We start from the raw sequence: 14886 nt of genomic DNA, 5'->3' as shown, positions 1-14886 counted from the left end.
CCCCCTGCCATTGCATCTGCCACCATGTTGCTTACTATCTAACAAAACAGAGAGGTATTTAACGAGTGGGATCTTCTTAAATGCTGATAAAATATTATCTGGGTTGCTACATAACATCAATAATCACATATAATCGAGAACAATTTGGACATATATATGGATTATAGAATCAAAACAGATCTCTCCTTTAAACTTCATGGTCACAAAATGCCACCCTAGGTGCCCTCTACTTTATACAAAAAGTTAAACGAGCCCTAGGATATATTAATTAATTTAGACAACAATTGCATAATCCCACATCTCGTGAATCTCAATTATTTCACTGCACATCATATATATTCTAAAAAAAAAAAAAGGGTGTCGTTTTGCACAAAGTAATTAAGCAGCCAGGAGAATCCAAAAATATGTTAAGTGAGGCATCATAAAAATATCAAACTGTGCCCATTAATAAGATTTTTCTATTTGCCGACTTAAATTTAAACCATTGATTTCGAAGTCAACGTTCAGATTCAATACATAGAAGTGTTAACTATCCATTTTAAATATTCACTAACTAGCATAAAAGGAATTCTAAGCTGAAATGAATGGTTTAGATTCAAAGAGTACTAGAATATATATATATATATTCTGACTATTTTAGCATCATAAAAAGCTGATAGCCATCACAGATTAGATAATATTTGTTTTACTTCTTAAATTCAATATTGATCTTGAAAGCTATTGATGCTCAAACTATCGTTATTCTAAAGTTTCCCAAAAGTATTGATCAGATAAATTTAAGGGCATGCATATTTAAGACATCAGCTTCTGGCTGTCGAGGGAAATGCAGAGGGGTGGTCCTAGAGATGAGATCGAATGGACTTTAGCAATAAAGGAATTGTTGGTAGCAAATGTGGTGAGACTGAGACACTAGCTAACAACAAGACTTTCTGTTACCAATAAACAGGACGTAGATCTTCTGCAGCCATGCTCGTGATGATCTTTATTATCAGCTAGTGCATTGACTCTACTGTCTCCTGCACTTTTTATTTAATGCTGAAGGAACCCCACGTTTTGATACAGTAAAAGATATAGATCAAGCTTCATTACAGTGAGAATTAGATCATGTTTTAGCTGACTAATCTCTTAAAAATGAATAGTTAGAAACTCGGATCCATGTCTTGCCCTGGTCCTAGTTCATGCCTTCTCTGATTGTGATTGATGCTGTTTCTTTTTCTCACCTGGGCTACAACTGTAGCCATGGAAATAATGAATGATGTTAGGTAGAAGCTATGTCGACATATCCTTCAAAATCAAGATTTAGTTCGGATGCTGAGTAGATTTTTTCTTCATAATATTATGTATGAAATTCTAAATAAAATTCGAGGATATATATATATAGAAACAATAAAAAAAAAAGATAGATTCTGTCGCTAGAAGGAGGGCTTGAACCTCCGACCTTGTGGTTAACAGCCACACGCTCTAGCCAACTGAGCTATTCCAGCCATGTTGGTGAAGGAATGTAATGACTAATATTTCTTTCTATACATTAAAATTTTTAGGTCAAAATGATCTGTCAGGAATCTAAGAGTTCACCAATAGCAAAGCACACCAGAGTTGAAAAACCCACGCAGTAGGAAAGTTCTTTTTATTTCTAGAAAACAATACAGGCGAAGGTGTTGCGTTCATTGTTGCCTTGAAATACTTGAACCAAAGAAACATGAACAGAAAATCCAAGCAAAGCCAATGCTTGCAAGTTACAAGCTGTCAACTTCAAGCCATCAAGCAAGCTAATGTGTTCTCATTTATCAAATCTATTTAGTCATCGAGAGAAATGAAGAGAAGCATATCCAGTTTACATCATGAAAGATAAACATCCAACGCAAGTCCCGCAATTTTAAGCAAAATTCTGCTGGTAACCGCTGGAATACCACACATCTTGTCCACAGCACATTTGTTAATCATATTATAACTCTAGGGGGCGAAGTAGGAACAAATATCAAAAGGAATGGAAAGGAATTCAACTCCTAAGCCTTAAGACAACTATTAAATATTACAAGGATGGTTATGCAATGCAACATACAGACAGACAAGTAGAAGCAGCCACTAATTTTCCATCTTGCCAATGCAGTTGTGAAACGAACGCTCAAAGATGAAAAAAAGAGATCCATTGTATACAATCTCAAATCCAGCATGCGGTAAAGTGATGGTGATTAAGAATATAGTTGGAAAAAATATACATAGTGCGGGTGGATTATCAATGTTTTCTCAAGCATAAAAAGCCCCCCTAAGACAAATTTCAATGACAATGATTCAAAACTAGATACATCATGGATAATCTCAAGTTACAACACCGTGAGATCCCTCCGGATCCGCAAATGTACACAAAAACTCATCTCTATAAGACCTATAGCCCCAAGAAGGCTCAGCCGTGTAACAAAAATCAGTTTGTTGCCTACTATTTACCGAAATGAAACGAGCGTGACTTGCATTTAGAATCATAAGCAGCTCTATCAATGCTATCCGCTCTGAATGGCTGTCGATTAGCTTCTGACAATCAGAAAATGGCCAACATGGCAACTAAAATGCCTTTTGTCTCAAAATCCAACCCATTTTACCCATCTTAAAATCCGGCTAACTCTGAAGGGCAATTCATAGTCTTTCGTAATGGCAGGCTCCCTCCTTGCTGCCTCAGTTTCAGACCATACATAGACCCCACGCTCTTGTTGACTGCCAGGCACAGTGTTGTCCAGGATGACAGCAACAAGGAATGCAATCACCATATTCAAGGACAGTAACGTGTTCAAAAAATAGTTCAACTGCAAACGAAAATATAGAAATTGCCAAAACTGTTAAAACGATCTGTGATGATGTTACAGTAATTTCCATTTATGGTTGACAAAATAGGTTTAGGGCATAAGTCCCTGTAGAGATTCTCAAAAAAACTGAAGTTGAAACATGGGAAGTGGGAACTTAAGACTTCTTTGCTAAATGAGGTCAGCCAATAATCCATGGTTTCAAGGAAAAAAGGAAATGCTAAATGAAAATTCAATCAAAAACACATTTTGATGTATCTGAAAATGTACAAATTAAAAGATGACAATTAAATAGAATAGTATATCTTTCAGCTATTATGTCGATAGTGTATGAGCATCTATCAGAAAAATCTTGATCCCTGAAGGTAGTAGTCACCCTAAATTGAGGTATGATAAATGCAATTGAGAATAGATGCAATCATGCTGCAGCGCTTTTTCTTTGGTCAGAAAACATAAAGGAAAAAGAAAAAACATTATAACTTCAATTTATGTTTCTCGCAATCAATAACATGCAAATTTTTTAATGAAGAATAAAGGGACATTGTTTGATAATGAAACTATCAAGATCTTAACATGCCAACAAAAAAATTTAATAGTAAATATAAATCAACAGATGCATACCCCTCCATATTTGCTGCGGAATGGCCCATGAGAGGCCACGATGTATGGATGTAAATAACTTGGGACAGACAAGTTTGTATTTGGAGAGATGCCATATTGCTGAAAGTATGCTGGTACAGACAGGGAGAAAAACAAAGATAAACCAACTATGATGATATTCCGGGAGCTTCCAGCCTCACTATATCGCAGGTTTGATAATCCCAATGCTGAAAGCATTGCCCACATGAAACAAAGGAGAGCAGCAACCATGACTTCAGGAATTGAGGCGATAAATCCTCCAACTTTACCTGTTTGAATAGAAAAGTAGGATATATAAATACCGAGTACAGAAAATTAAAAAGAAGATTGGAGAAGGAGCCTCTGAACTGGATCAATTGTGCATGCTCCTAAATTCAAAATGCTTTTACTGCTCAATAAATAAATAAACAAAACCAAAATAGTTTTATCCAAATCAAAATGTGCCATGGGCAACCTTTATAATTGAGGATAACAGGTATTAAATTAAATTTGATCTGCACATTATACTCGTTTTACAAGTTCACTTACATTATTAAGCGATACTAACATGCTAGATCAGTACTTTTCAACATAATTCAACCAGAACCATATGATTGTTGGCATCAAATTTAGCATGATTTTATTATGAATAAAAACTTTTCCATTGTAAGTTCTGTGAAACGCATCTTTTCTAAATTATTCATCATACCTCTGATCATTATGAGATGGGTTTATTTGAACTAAAGTTAAAATTAACAATTTCTAACACCCATAATACTTGGGCAATTCTTCATCCTTTTTCTTTAGTTCTTTTCTCTCAAGTTCAAGAGATGATAGTTTATACTTTGACTCAAGATCATTGTCAAAACAATCCTAGGAAAAGATGGGTAGCCCTGACAGCTGTTTATTAGTCATTATGTGTCTTCTTCCTTTAATTCTTTTGAGCAGTTCCTCTAGATTGCAACGATTATCTTGCATGTCATTTAACAGCTATTTCAATCACACAGTAATGAACCAAATGATATTTTGGTTTCATTGCAAGGCAAATGCTGGCAAAAGGGTGCTGGGTGCAGCATGTTAAAACACTACAGTGAAGAACTGCAAAATGATAAAAACACAATAACCGCAAATAAACCAGCCAAATACACATCATGAGCTGACTGTTCCATAAGATGTCTCTTAGACAAACCAAATGAAACAAGCCCGCCATCATTGTTAATCAACCAATCCATACAATTCCAATGTTGTGAACTATAAAATTACAGACAAAAAGTTTGTAGTGCTCTGATTAATGAAGTAAACTATTAAGTTAAAGACTTACCTATAAGGGATAAGAGGATCAAAGCACATGCACCTAATTCAACTGCTCTGCGGCTGCCCATTTTAGTCACAGCAATAGTGTGCACATTCTCAGTTATAGTAGTAGAACCAGTTCCAGTACCCCATAGACCAGCCAAGACACTACAAAGGCCTTCAAGACCAATCCCCCGACTAACAACCCCTGGGGTTGGAGGTCCAGATGCCGCCAACAATGAAGATGCATGATATGAACCAACCTAGGTTCAAACCCAAATCAAAATCAGGGATATGGTCATCTAATTGTTAATAGGTCATAGAAGCAGCTTTATACAACAAAGAGCAACAATAAATGTTAATTTTGTTCATGTATGTCGCTGTTACTATCTCAGTTTAGAGTGTTATGCTTCTGTAAGCACGAAGTAAGAATTTTATTGACTTTACAGGCATAAGCACTCTCCCAGATATGTGTTTTTTATTTTTAACAGCCAACAGATATTTTAATGAATGCTAGCTAACAGATGAATAATCTCCACGAGAAAAACAGCAAAAATACATGAATCAAGTATGAATGAACCTTAAAGAGTAAACAACCTGAATTTGTAACAAGGTAAAGTGGTAATAAGTAAGGTCAAGTGCTAAGAAGTACCTCTCAGCACATATCAATCTTAAAGAGAACACACTATTGACCACAGCAGAAAGGGTCTTCCGCATTAATATCTCTTGACACGATGCTTAGCAATTTTCAAAAAAGGTATATTTAGAACATATGGCCATAAATTTTTCCAATATTTCCACAGTGAAATTTCCAGAATGAGATATCTTATGATCCTAATTTAGATTATAGCAACCTCTTTACTAAGATTGACTTTAAGAAAACTATCCAAGTGACGGTAAAAACATAATTAGTATTCGCTTCTCAAGCAAGCTTCAACCATTTCACCAATGCGACCAGAGCATTCAGAGTTCACTTCCTGTTTTCTTTTCTTTACCAGGAAATCCAGGCCAAATCCTAAAAATTATATTCTGTTTATGTAAAAAAGGGTTGTGGTTTTATGCATGTGGAAACTCCAGGATGTTTTATGATAAAGATCAGTGTAATTTAAAGTGAAAAAAATGAGAGGCATATAGGAAATTAAATTGCTAGAAAATGTTAATCTCCAGGAGAGGTGTCAATCATGACATTGAAAGGAAACCAACCGAATCTACAGATGAGATGATGGACACTGCGCACATAACGAGAGCCATTTTCCACTCAAAAACAGGAGTACCCCATTGTAATGGATAAGGAAACCTAAACCATGGGGAAGATTTCAGTGCATGGGAAGTATCAACTCGACAGTGCTTTATCCTGGAAACATGCTTTCTGCAGTGGTCAGATATAATGTTAGATGCTGGAACATTTGCATCACAACCTTTGTAACTATAGACTCCTGCTTCAGTAAGAAGGAAAGCAGCCGCCCATGTGATTGCTAGACCCAATGGAACCTGGCAATGAAATTAACCTCATTATTTCGCAATACCATTTTTAACAATGTAATGGTCTTATGAATTAAGTTGCTAAAGCAGGGTGCAATGTTCAACACCAACCCCACCACCAATACTCAGACCAAGATTAGAAGGCCAGTGTGGTTTGAGCACTGAAATAAGGTGCTAACAATATTAAAGCTAGGTATTGGTTGGTTTCTCCAATTTGGCCTATCTTGAGGGTCATTCAACTGGTATTTGTCAGTTCTGTTTGGTTGTCCCTAGAAGTGGAGTTTTTAGACTGAGAAGTCTTTGCTGGTTCTTAGAAGAGGACGTCATCGTGGTGGCTGATACGTTGCTCAGGATTTCAAACAGAAATTTAGCCATTTGGGTAAGCTCTAGCAAACATTACAGGATACACAAAGGAAAATAATGACAGGATGATGTAAAAAGGGAGCGCAAGACAGCAACAGTAATAAACATATTGATTTTATTTCAATTGATGCTTTTTTTAAATAAAAAAATTAATTACATTAACATTAATATCTCCTCTTTTATTTTGTTTACAAAACTTCTTTTAAATAATATTGATTTTTTTGTTACGCGTTTAGGTTTTGGAGAGGTTTTTCTGATTCACATATGGTTTTGTTTTTATCTTTTGTGTAGATAAACTCCGTGTAAAAAAATAACAAATATTTTTTTTCAAATGATATTCACGTGTATGAAAATAACAAATATTTTTTTCAAATGATATTTATTATGATATTTTTAATATGTATAACCTTACATGTTATTTTTTTTCCTTTTATTTTATTCAATCAATTTAATATTTTCATTTATTTCTATTATCGTTTAATTAATTAGTACACATGATTAGGTAAATGTTCTATTTTTCAAGATTAAATATCTTGATCTACATGTCTCTCAGTTTTTCAAGTTTTGTTTTCAGGTGTCGTTAATGATTTTTTATTTATTTATTAGCACACATAATTCTTAGTTTATTTGATTACATGTGTGCATATACTTTTTTATTTGTTAAATTTTTTGAACTACAAATATGCGTTGAAAAAACTTGCATATATAATTTTTCATGGAAGATAAAAATATTTAACTCGCGGCAGAGTGCAGGTGAGTAGCTAGTGGAAAGCTAAAACATGAAAGAAAACTTACTGCATAAATAAGAAATATACGATGACCAAAAACAGAAATCTTGCGCAGGTACTGCAGAAAGCATGGGAAAAAAATAGATGTTTTAGCACATAACAATAATAAATAATTTTTGCAGTAATAAAAATTGAATTAAAAGGCAATACTCCCAAAAGAAACTAAATACTATAATTCAAGGCAAACTTTCGCTTCACCGAAACTTACAAGAGAAAACATAATAACCAGTAATATCTGCACTACACCAATCTCAAGACAGGTACCAACTCGTGGAAAGCCGTAACTATAAAAAGAAAGCCCAACAGCAGCAAAAGTTGGGGCAACAACCACTGGATTGATCAACCTGAAAAGGAATGGAGACAAAACAGACGTTGAGTTATTGTGCATCTTTAGAGAGAGACAAAAGACAGCCAGGGAGGGAAGCAGTCATCAAGCCAGGAACATTTTTGAGAACACCAGCATTGACAGAGATGGTTTTCAGCTCATGCTTCAAGGGCATTCTGATACTATTTTTGAGAGAAGCTACAGTGCTCTTGGTACTACAATTTGCAGGAATAAAGAAAAAGTGCATGTCGTTCAAAGAAAACATGGAATTACAAAAATGTGAAGGAGCAGTAACTCATTAAAAAGTGCAGCTAGTAAAGATGTTGAGATTGTACCTCAAAAATACTGACATCAGTCCACTATATCCAAGTATTGTTTGAAAAGCTGAAGCTATAATTATAGCTCCTTGTAGCTGTTTCATAATATGCTTGAAATTCTGCCAAAGGAAAAATATTTTACAAATCTTGCAAGGACGATATATTTCTCAGTAACCAAATTTTCCATAACATCATGCTGAGCTTTCTTGTAAAATTATTCTTCATAAACTTAGATAATAACTTATGATTGCTTGGTTTACAAATAATAAAACTTCAATCTTCAATCAATGATACAGAATTACAGATCGAGTCTTGCTACGTATGTCCTGTCTTCTTCTACTTTCTTTGTATCTTCTTACCCTGGCAAACTTAATATTTTTCGGAAATTCCAACCACTGCTTTAGATCACTACTAAATTCTCATATTCTTTAAATTTTAAAAGTCTGAGCAGCTAAGCATGAAAAATTAAGCAATCAATTTGCATAAAAATATGAAAATTTAGGAGCTAATTAGCAAGCCAATATGACAATCCACCAACCAATCACATACATACCAACTCTCTTGATAATGCAAGCCAGTTGATGGGCCAGGACTAAAAGGAGGAAATTTTACAAATTCTCAAGAACCCTCACTTTTTAGAGTCTTTCAGGTGATCTATATATATAACGGAGATGCCATATAACTCTGTGATGCCTTTTTAGTTTTAGCACAGAGTTCTGATACAGTATCTAGATTCTAGTGTATGATTTGGTTAAGCAAATTCATATTTATTAGAATTTATGTTTAAGACACAAATATCACCTAGTAACCCAAAATTTTAATTTCAAAGCTAAATAAGGCTGTGCAGTTAACATTATTTCAGTCTTGTTAGCAAGCTGATTTGATGAAATATCAATCATCTACATTCTACTGGCCTTTTGGTTATTGCAAGCTGTTAATCCTCTAAATAATACAAAACATTTCAAAGAAAATGATTTAAGAAAAACTAAGCCATGCAAACACAAACAACAACATGGTAAAAGGTGAACAGGGTGCTTTCCACATCAAAGTGTTATAATTATTCAAGTGAACAAAGAATGAAATTTGTATAAAACATCACCTATTTTAGCAGAGGCAAGCACCAAAAAAAAAGAGCTCGTGATCTCAATTGCATGGTAACAAACACAAAAAGACAACCACTGACATGTATGTTCTAACTAAACAAAATCTGAACAAAAGAAACTTACATTTCCATTTAGTCCTTGAAACTCAGGAGAATTGATTATTGCCAGTGCTGGAGCAAGGTAAACAAATGATGGGCCCTGTATCAAAGGCAACCTTGACCCAAATGACGTATGCAAAAGAGTGGTTACTCCTGAAACAAATAGCACTGTGGACACCACCATTGAAGTATCCTCCTACACCAACTAAATCAGATCAGATCAAGATAACCACAGTATATTTTCTACCAGACAGTGAATATCATAAGAAGTTCGAGGAAATAATTCACCACTACTCACATGAGTGCCACCCATTGCAGGAACTATGACAAGTGGAATGAGAATCAATGAACCTAAAATCGAAAGGTAATGCTGGAAACCATATAGACCGATGGGAACTGAAACATTACAAAAAACAATAAGCCAGTAAAATTAACCACAAACCAAATAAAAATAAAAAAGTTAAACATTACAATCTATATTTTGGATCAATAAATAAAGCTTCGAATATTAAACCATGAAACAAAACCCTGCTTAGTTGCCAGTAAATCCAATAACAAAAAGAGTCCTTCCATCGTATTGAATAAACAAATAAAACATGAAGCGCGATACCAAAAACCAAATCCTGGCGAATTTAAAATGACCACTAAAATTAACCAAAAAGTAGCGTCTTTTTTTTGCCCCACGATATCTAATGATCACCAATAAATAAACTAATCCCACGCATCAAATATTCGATCATAGTGCTACCCAATTATTTCAAACTACCAGCAAAAAATAAAATATGATGTCTACTCGCAAAATTCCTAACGAACAAGTTCAACTCCAAAACTCAAAATCAGCACTGTCCCATTTAAAGAAATTGCTAAAAATCCATTTATAACACCTTGTTTTACTCTCATAATACCTGATGAAGTACGAAAACCTAATCCAAACTAGTCACAACTCCGAAAAGAACCATACGATCTATGAAACCAAACAAAACCCAATTCAAATTATCAATTAAAACAACAAAACAAGCACACTACTTTCACTTCCCTCGAACTCCTTATAACCGATCGGGCTGCAACTAAGTCAGTCATTAACCAATCAGACCAAAAAAAAAAAAAAACACTCACCAAGACCAGGAGTGTCTCTTAACTCGTACTTCATATGTGTATGTCTCTCTCTGACAAATCCATCATCCTCCACATCAATCACTTCCTCATTCCTCACCACTGCTCTTCTCGGACCCTCCGGCACGCCATTCGGACCCGCCCCAGGACCCAAACCATCCTTCGCTCCCCCAACACTACCACCATCAGAGTCCCTCCTCCTCTTCACCACTGTCTGATCCTTATTCTCTGCTGGAACGACCACCGCCTTATCGGTCCCATTCACTGCAGCCGGAGGCGGCGCTGGTGGTGGTTGTGTTGCCCTGACCCGAACCGCTTCAACATCCGGCTGTGAATTCTTTTGCTCTTTCGGCCTTGGAGGGAGTGAAATCTGTCCAGAATCGCTCGCATTGGTCTCACCAGAAAACTTGGGCCTAAACCCAGTTCGTTTAGCCCAGGAGGACGGCGGCATTGCTGCAGATTCCGGTGCTGGTGGCCACTGACCTGGTTTGGGTCCGACTTTCGGGTCAGAGGTAGACATTTTCTAATCTTAACACTTCAATCCCTTCCTCTCCCTCGAAAGTGCATAGCAGAAGGATGAGATGCTGTGCAGATCTGAAACGGGTCGTTAGGGTTTTGAGCGTGTAGTGGGGTTTTAGAGAAAAAGATTGTACGTGCCTTCTTTGGAAAGAGAAACTGAAGCTTGTTGCTGTAATTTTTCTAGTGAGAGAAAGATACGACGAGAGAGAAAGAGGAAGACAGCTAGTGAAGGAGATAAAACCGCGTTAGCCATTTGTCGTTTGGTTTTTTAAGGTTTTTTAGGCGAGATTATGAGATGTGATGTAATAAAAATGTTTGACTCGAGGAGAGAATTTAATTAGCCGTTGTTGTGGATGGTGATGTATTGATTGTTAATTTTGTTCTTTATTTAAATAATTGCGAGTGATTCCGGCTAAGGACGCAATTCCAAGTCAATCAGCAACAACTTTTGTTTATTTGTTGATTAATTAGTGGTAGTAATGCAGTCAAAGATATCATTGACTGTGGCAAGAAGGATTTCTAATTGAGATAGAATTTTTATTTAAATCCTTTATTTAATTAGTTAATTAAAAATCCTATTACATCATGATAATTACAATTTTTAGCATCTCCATGGATACAAAGATAGAATATATTCAAAATTTAAAACGTGTGCAATATTAGCAAATCAAAAATAAAAAAATTAAATATTTATGCATGGTATTTTCAACAATAGATAATACTAAAGCTTCGTGTTTTAGGAGTTTAGAATATCAAATTTATCATTTTTTTCAACATACAGATCATAATGCAAAATTTTATCAATCAAGTTTATAATTTTTATTTAATTAGTTAATTAGAGTGTTTATTAAATCATAATAATTAGAAGCTGTAATCTCTATACATGAATATAAGGTCAGCGTATTTATGTAAAACTCGGTTAAAACTCTTATGGAGTAAAATAAAATTTATTGATTAATTAAACTTTTCGGTATGATCGATGGGAGCTGTGTAAAATTAAATTAGTATGGATGTTAATAGGTAAATAAGATATGAACCTCGCAAAATAAAAGAGAAAATCCTCAATTTTTCTTGCCATGGAGTTCCGGCCAATGCTTGTTCAATGGAAGAATTTTATTTTGACCCTATTGATGGGGAAATTATATTTAAACGTATTCAATTGAATATTCAAAAGCTTAACAAATTGTAGTTAATCTCTTCCATCCCATTACCATTCACGGTCTTTTCTATTTATAACAATAAATTTCATTAACAACAAGCACACACAAGTAAATGAATGATAATTTAAAATAAAATTAGTTTTTTCTTAATTCTAAAAAACATAAATAAATTGTAGCAAAACCTTTGGTAGGATAAAATTTAAAAATCAATAATAACAATAACAATAATTTTAATAGTTTATTTTGAAAATAGCACACCAGCTATTTAAATAATAGTTAAAACACAACTTAAAAATCATGATTAAAATATAAAAAAATATGATTTTATAAATTTTAAAATTTATTAGTAGTAATAATAATCTCAATAATATGTTATGAACAATAACATACACAGACTGTAGCGGTTAAAATTCACCTGGCTAATGAAACTTAAATTAAATAAAATCCCAAAACTCAACTAAAAAAATAAAAATAACTAGAAAAATATAAAATAACATAGAACACTATTTATAAAACATGTCTATCAAATTCTACCCTAATCTGCTAATCAAACTAAAAATTATGTTATTGTTTAATCACTTACGTATTAGGCTTAAAACTTTCTCATACACATCCCACGTAAATTCTTCACTCGACAGCCAAGGGAAAGGGGTCAAGAAGACAAGAAAAGAATCCCCACAACGAAGGATGCGCCGTCTTTCATGGGGTCTTGTAGGCGGTGGAGGCCAGCATGGTTTTCCGGTGACAAAAGTAAAAGCGTGTCGCAGGAATTGAAGTGGATTGAGATCTCATAGCCAGCAGCAGCCTAATGGGTTTGAAAAACGTTCAATAAAGGCTCTGATTTTGGTATTAAATATTAATCACGAGAGTGACACTGAATGTTCTTTGAAAAGGACAATTATACATGAAACATGCTGCCTCCACGAGACCAAAAAGGTTATTTTACCCTGAGGGAGGTGTGGCCTCGTGTATGAAAGTATAGCAAGAAAAATATTTATTTCGGATCAAATTATCCTGGATGAGCCTAAAACGGGTCTTGATTTCGTGTTTACGAAAAACTTTGATAGGATAAAATTTAAAAATTAATAATAACAACAACAACAATTTTAATAATTTATTTTGAAAATAGCACACCGACTATTTAAATAATAGTTAAAACACGAACTAAAAATCACGGCTAAGATATAGAAAAATTATGATTTTATAAATTTTAAAAGTTAATAATAATAATAATAATCTCAGTAATCTGTTATGAAAAATAACATACAGAGACATACAGAGACTGTAGCAGTTAAAATTCATCTGGCTAATGAAACTTAAATTAAATAAAATCCCAAAACTCAACTAAAAAATGAAAATAACTAGAAAAATAAAAAATAACATAGAACACTATATATAAAACATGTCTATCAGATTCTACCCTAATCTATTAATCAAACTAAAAATTATGTTATTGTTTAATCACTTATATATTTTTCTAGGCTTAAAACTTTCTCATACACATCCCACGTAAATTCTTCACTCGACAGCCAAGGGAAAGGGGTCAAGAAGACAAGAAAAGAATCCCCACAACGAAGGATGCGCCGTCTTTCATGGGGTCTTGTAGGCGGTGGAGGCCAGCATGGTTTTCCGGTGACAAAAGTAAAAGCGTGTCGCAGGAATTGAAGGGGATTGAGATCTCATAGCCAGCAGCAGCCTAATGGGTTTGAAAAACGTTCAATAAAGGCTCTGATTTTGGTATTAAATATTAATCACGAGAGTGACATTGAATGTTCTTTGAAAAGGACAATTATACATGAAACGCAGAAGTTCTTCTCTTTGATCTGCTGCCTCCACGAGACCAAAAAGGTTATTTTACCCGAGTGAGGTGTGGCCTTGTGCATGAAAGTATAGCAAGAAAAATATTTATTCGGATCAATTATCCTGGATGAGCCTGAAACGGGTCTTGATTTCGTGTTTACGAAACCAGAATAAGGGCAAGGGCAACCTTGTTTGCTTTGCGTATTTTTGTGGTTAGGGTTTACTCGGGGGCTAAACTATCATTTTTCAAGTAGAACGTTCGAGTTTCTATAATAATATATAGTTAGGTAGAGAGAAAGTTTTAATTTAATTAGTTTATTTCTATCTTTAATCAAATAGTTTTTTTATCTACGATGTGAGCGGGTTTTTCATATTGTTATTATTAATAATAATTTATGTATTCATACCACAGTATGATTAGGATACTAGTCGTTCTAGAAGTGAATTCACTAACTATAGAAGCAAAACAATCCACTTACCAAGTAGCGTCCTGAGAAGTTGGGTCTCAAAAGCTTACATCGGGAGACTTGTAGAAGTATATGGTTTCTCAAAGGTTATGCATGCGGTGAAAATAATTAATTTTAAAAAAATTAAAAAGTTTCAAATATTTTATTAGTTGAATTTAGAGTTATTTATAATTTATAAAAAGATTATTTAAAAATTAAATATTTTTTTATTTTAAATAATTATTTTAAAGTTGGATGGTTATATATCACATGTCATTTAAGTATCTAACATTTAACGATAATTTACATAAATTATCAATAATGTTTTTTTTAAATTCTTTAAGGAGAGAGGTTTTGTTATGCTTCTAAGTATTAATTCTTTTTTTTTTTGTAAGTGTTATGTACTATTTGATTTTTTATAAAAAAAATAAAAGGAATATTATTATATTCATATAATAACCTTGAAACTATAAATAATAAAATATTAATTTATCCTTGAAATAAAATCACATATATTATTTTATGATACTTTTAAAAATTTATTTAATCAATTCTTGATTTTTTCAGGTTAAAAATTGTAATTTTTTTTATAAATTATATTATAAATCTCAATTTTTAAAATTTATTTATAATCAAATTATATTTGATTAATTATTTTTATTAGCT

The 14886-nt window shown here is 33.7% G+C and overlaps 1 protein-coding gene and 1 non-coding gene across 2 annotated transcripts; both read right to left on the bottom strand.

The window, feature by feature from the left end:
• Positions 1 to 1410: 1410 nt before the first annotated feature.
• TRNAN-GUU (transfer RNA asparagine (anticodon GUU)) lies at positions 1411 to 1484 on the bottom strand. Its single transcript has one exon. It is a non-coding gene; the product is annotated as a tRNA-Asn (tRNA).
• A 689-nt stretch (positions 1485 to 2173) lies between these two features.
• On the bottom strand, positions 2174 to 11081 carry LOC105111789 (nucleobase-ascorbate transporter 12-like). The gene is made up of 10 exons (XM_011007243.1): positions 10299 to 11081; positions 9481 to 9578; positions 9208 to 9378; positions 8000 to 8100; positions 7548 to 7683; positions 7347 to 7397; positions 5910 to 6197; positions 4735 to 4969; positions 3417 to 3703; positions 2174 to 2798 (listed from the first exon to the last, which is right to left on the bottom strand). The coding sequence occupies exons 1-10, from the start codon at positions 10813 to 10815 to the stop codon at positions 2577 to 2579; spliced, it is 2106 nt and encodes a 701-aa protein (XP_011005545.1). The 5' UTR covers positions 10816 to 11081; the 3' UTR covers positions 2174 to 2576.
• Positions 11082 to 14886: the final 3805 nt, after the last annotated feature.

This window comes from Populus euphratica, unplaced genomic scaffold, assembly GCF_000495115.2.
Source record: "Populus euphratica unplaced genomic scaffold, PopEup_1.0 scaffold5.1, whole genome shotgun sequence".
NCBI lineage: Eukaryota > Viridiplantae > Streptophyta > Magnoliopsida > Malpighiales > Salicaceae > Populus > Populus euphratica.
The sequence above is the reverse complement of the archived record's forward strand: the minus strand, read 5'-3'. Positions and strand labels throughout refer to the sequence as shown.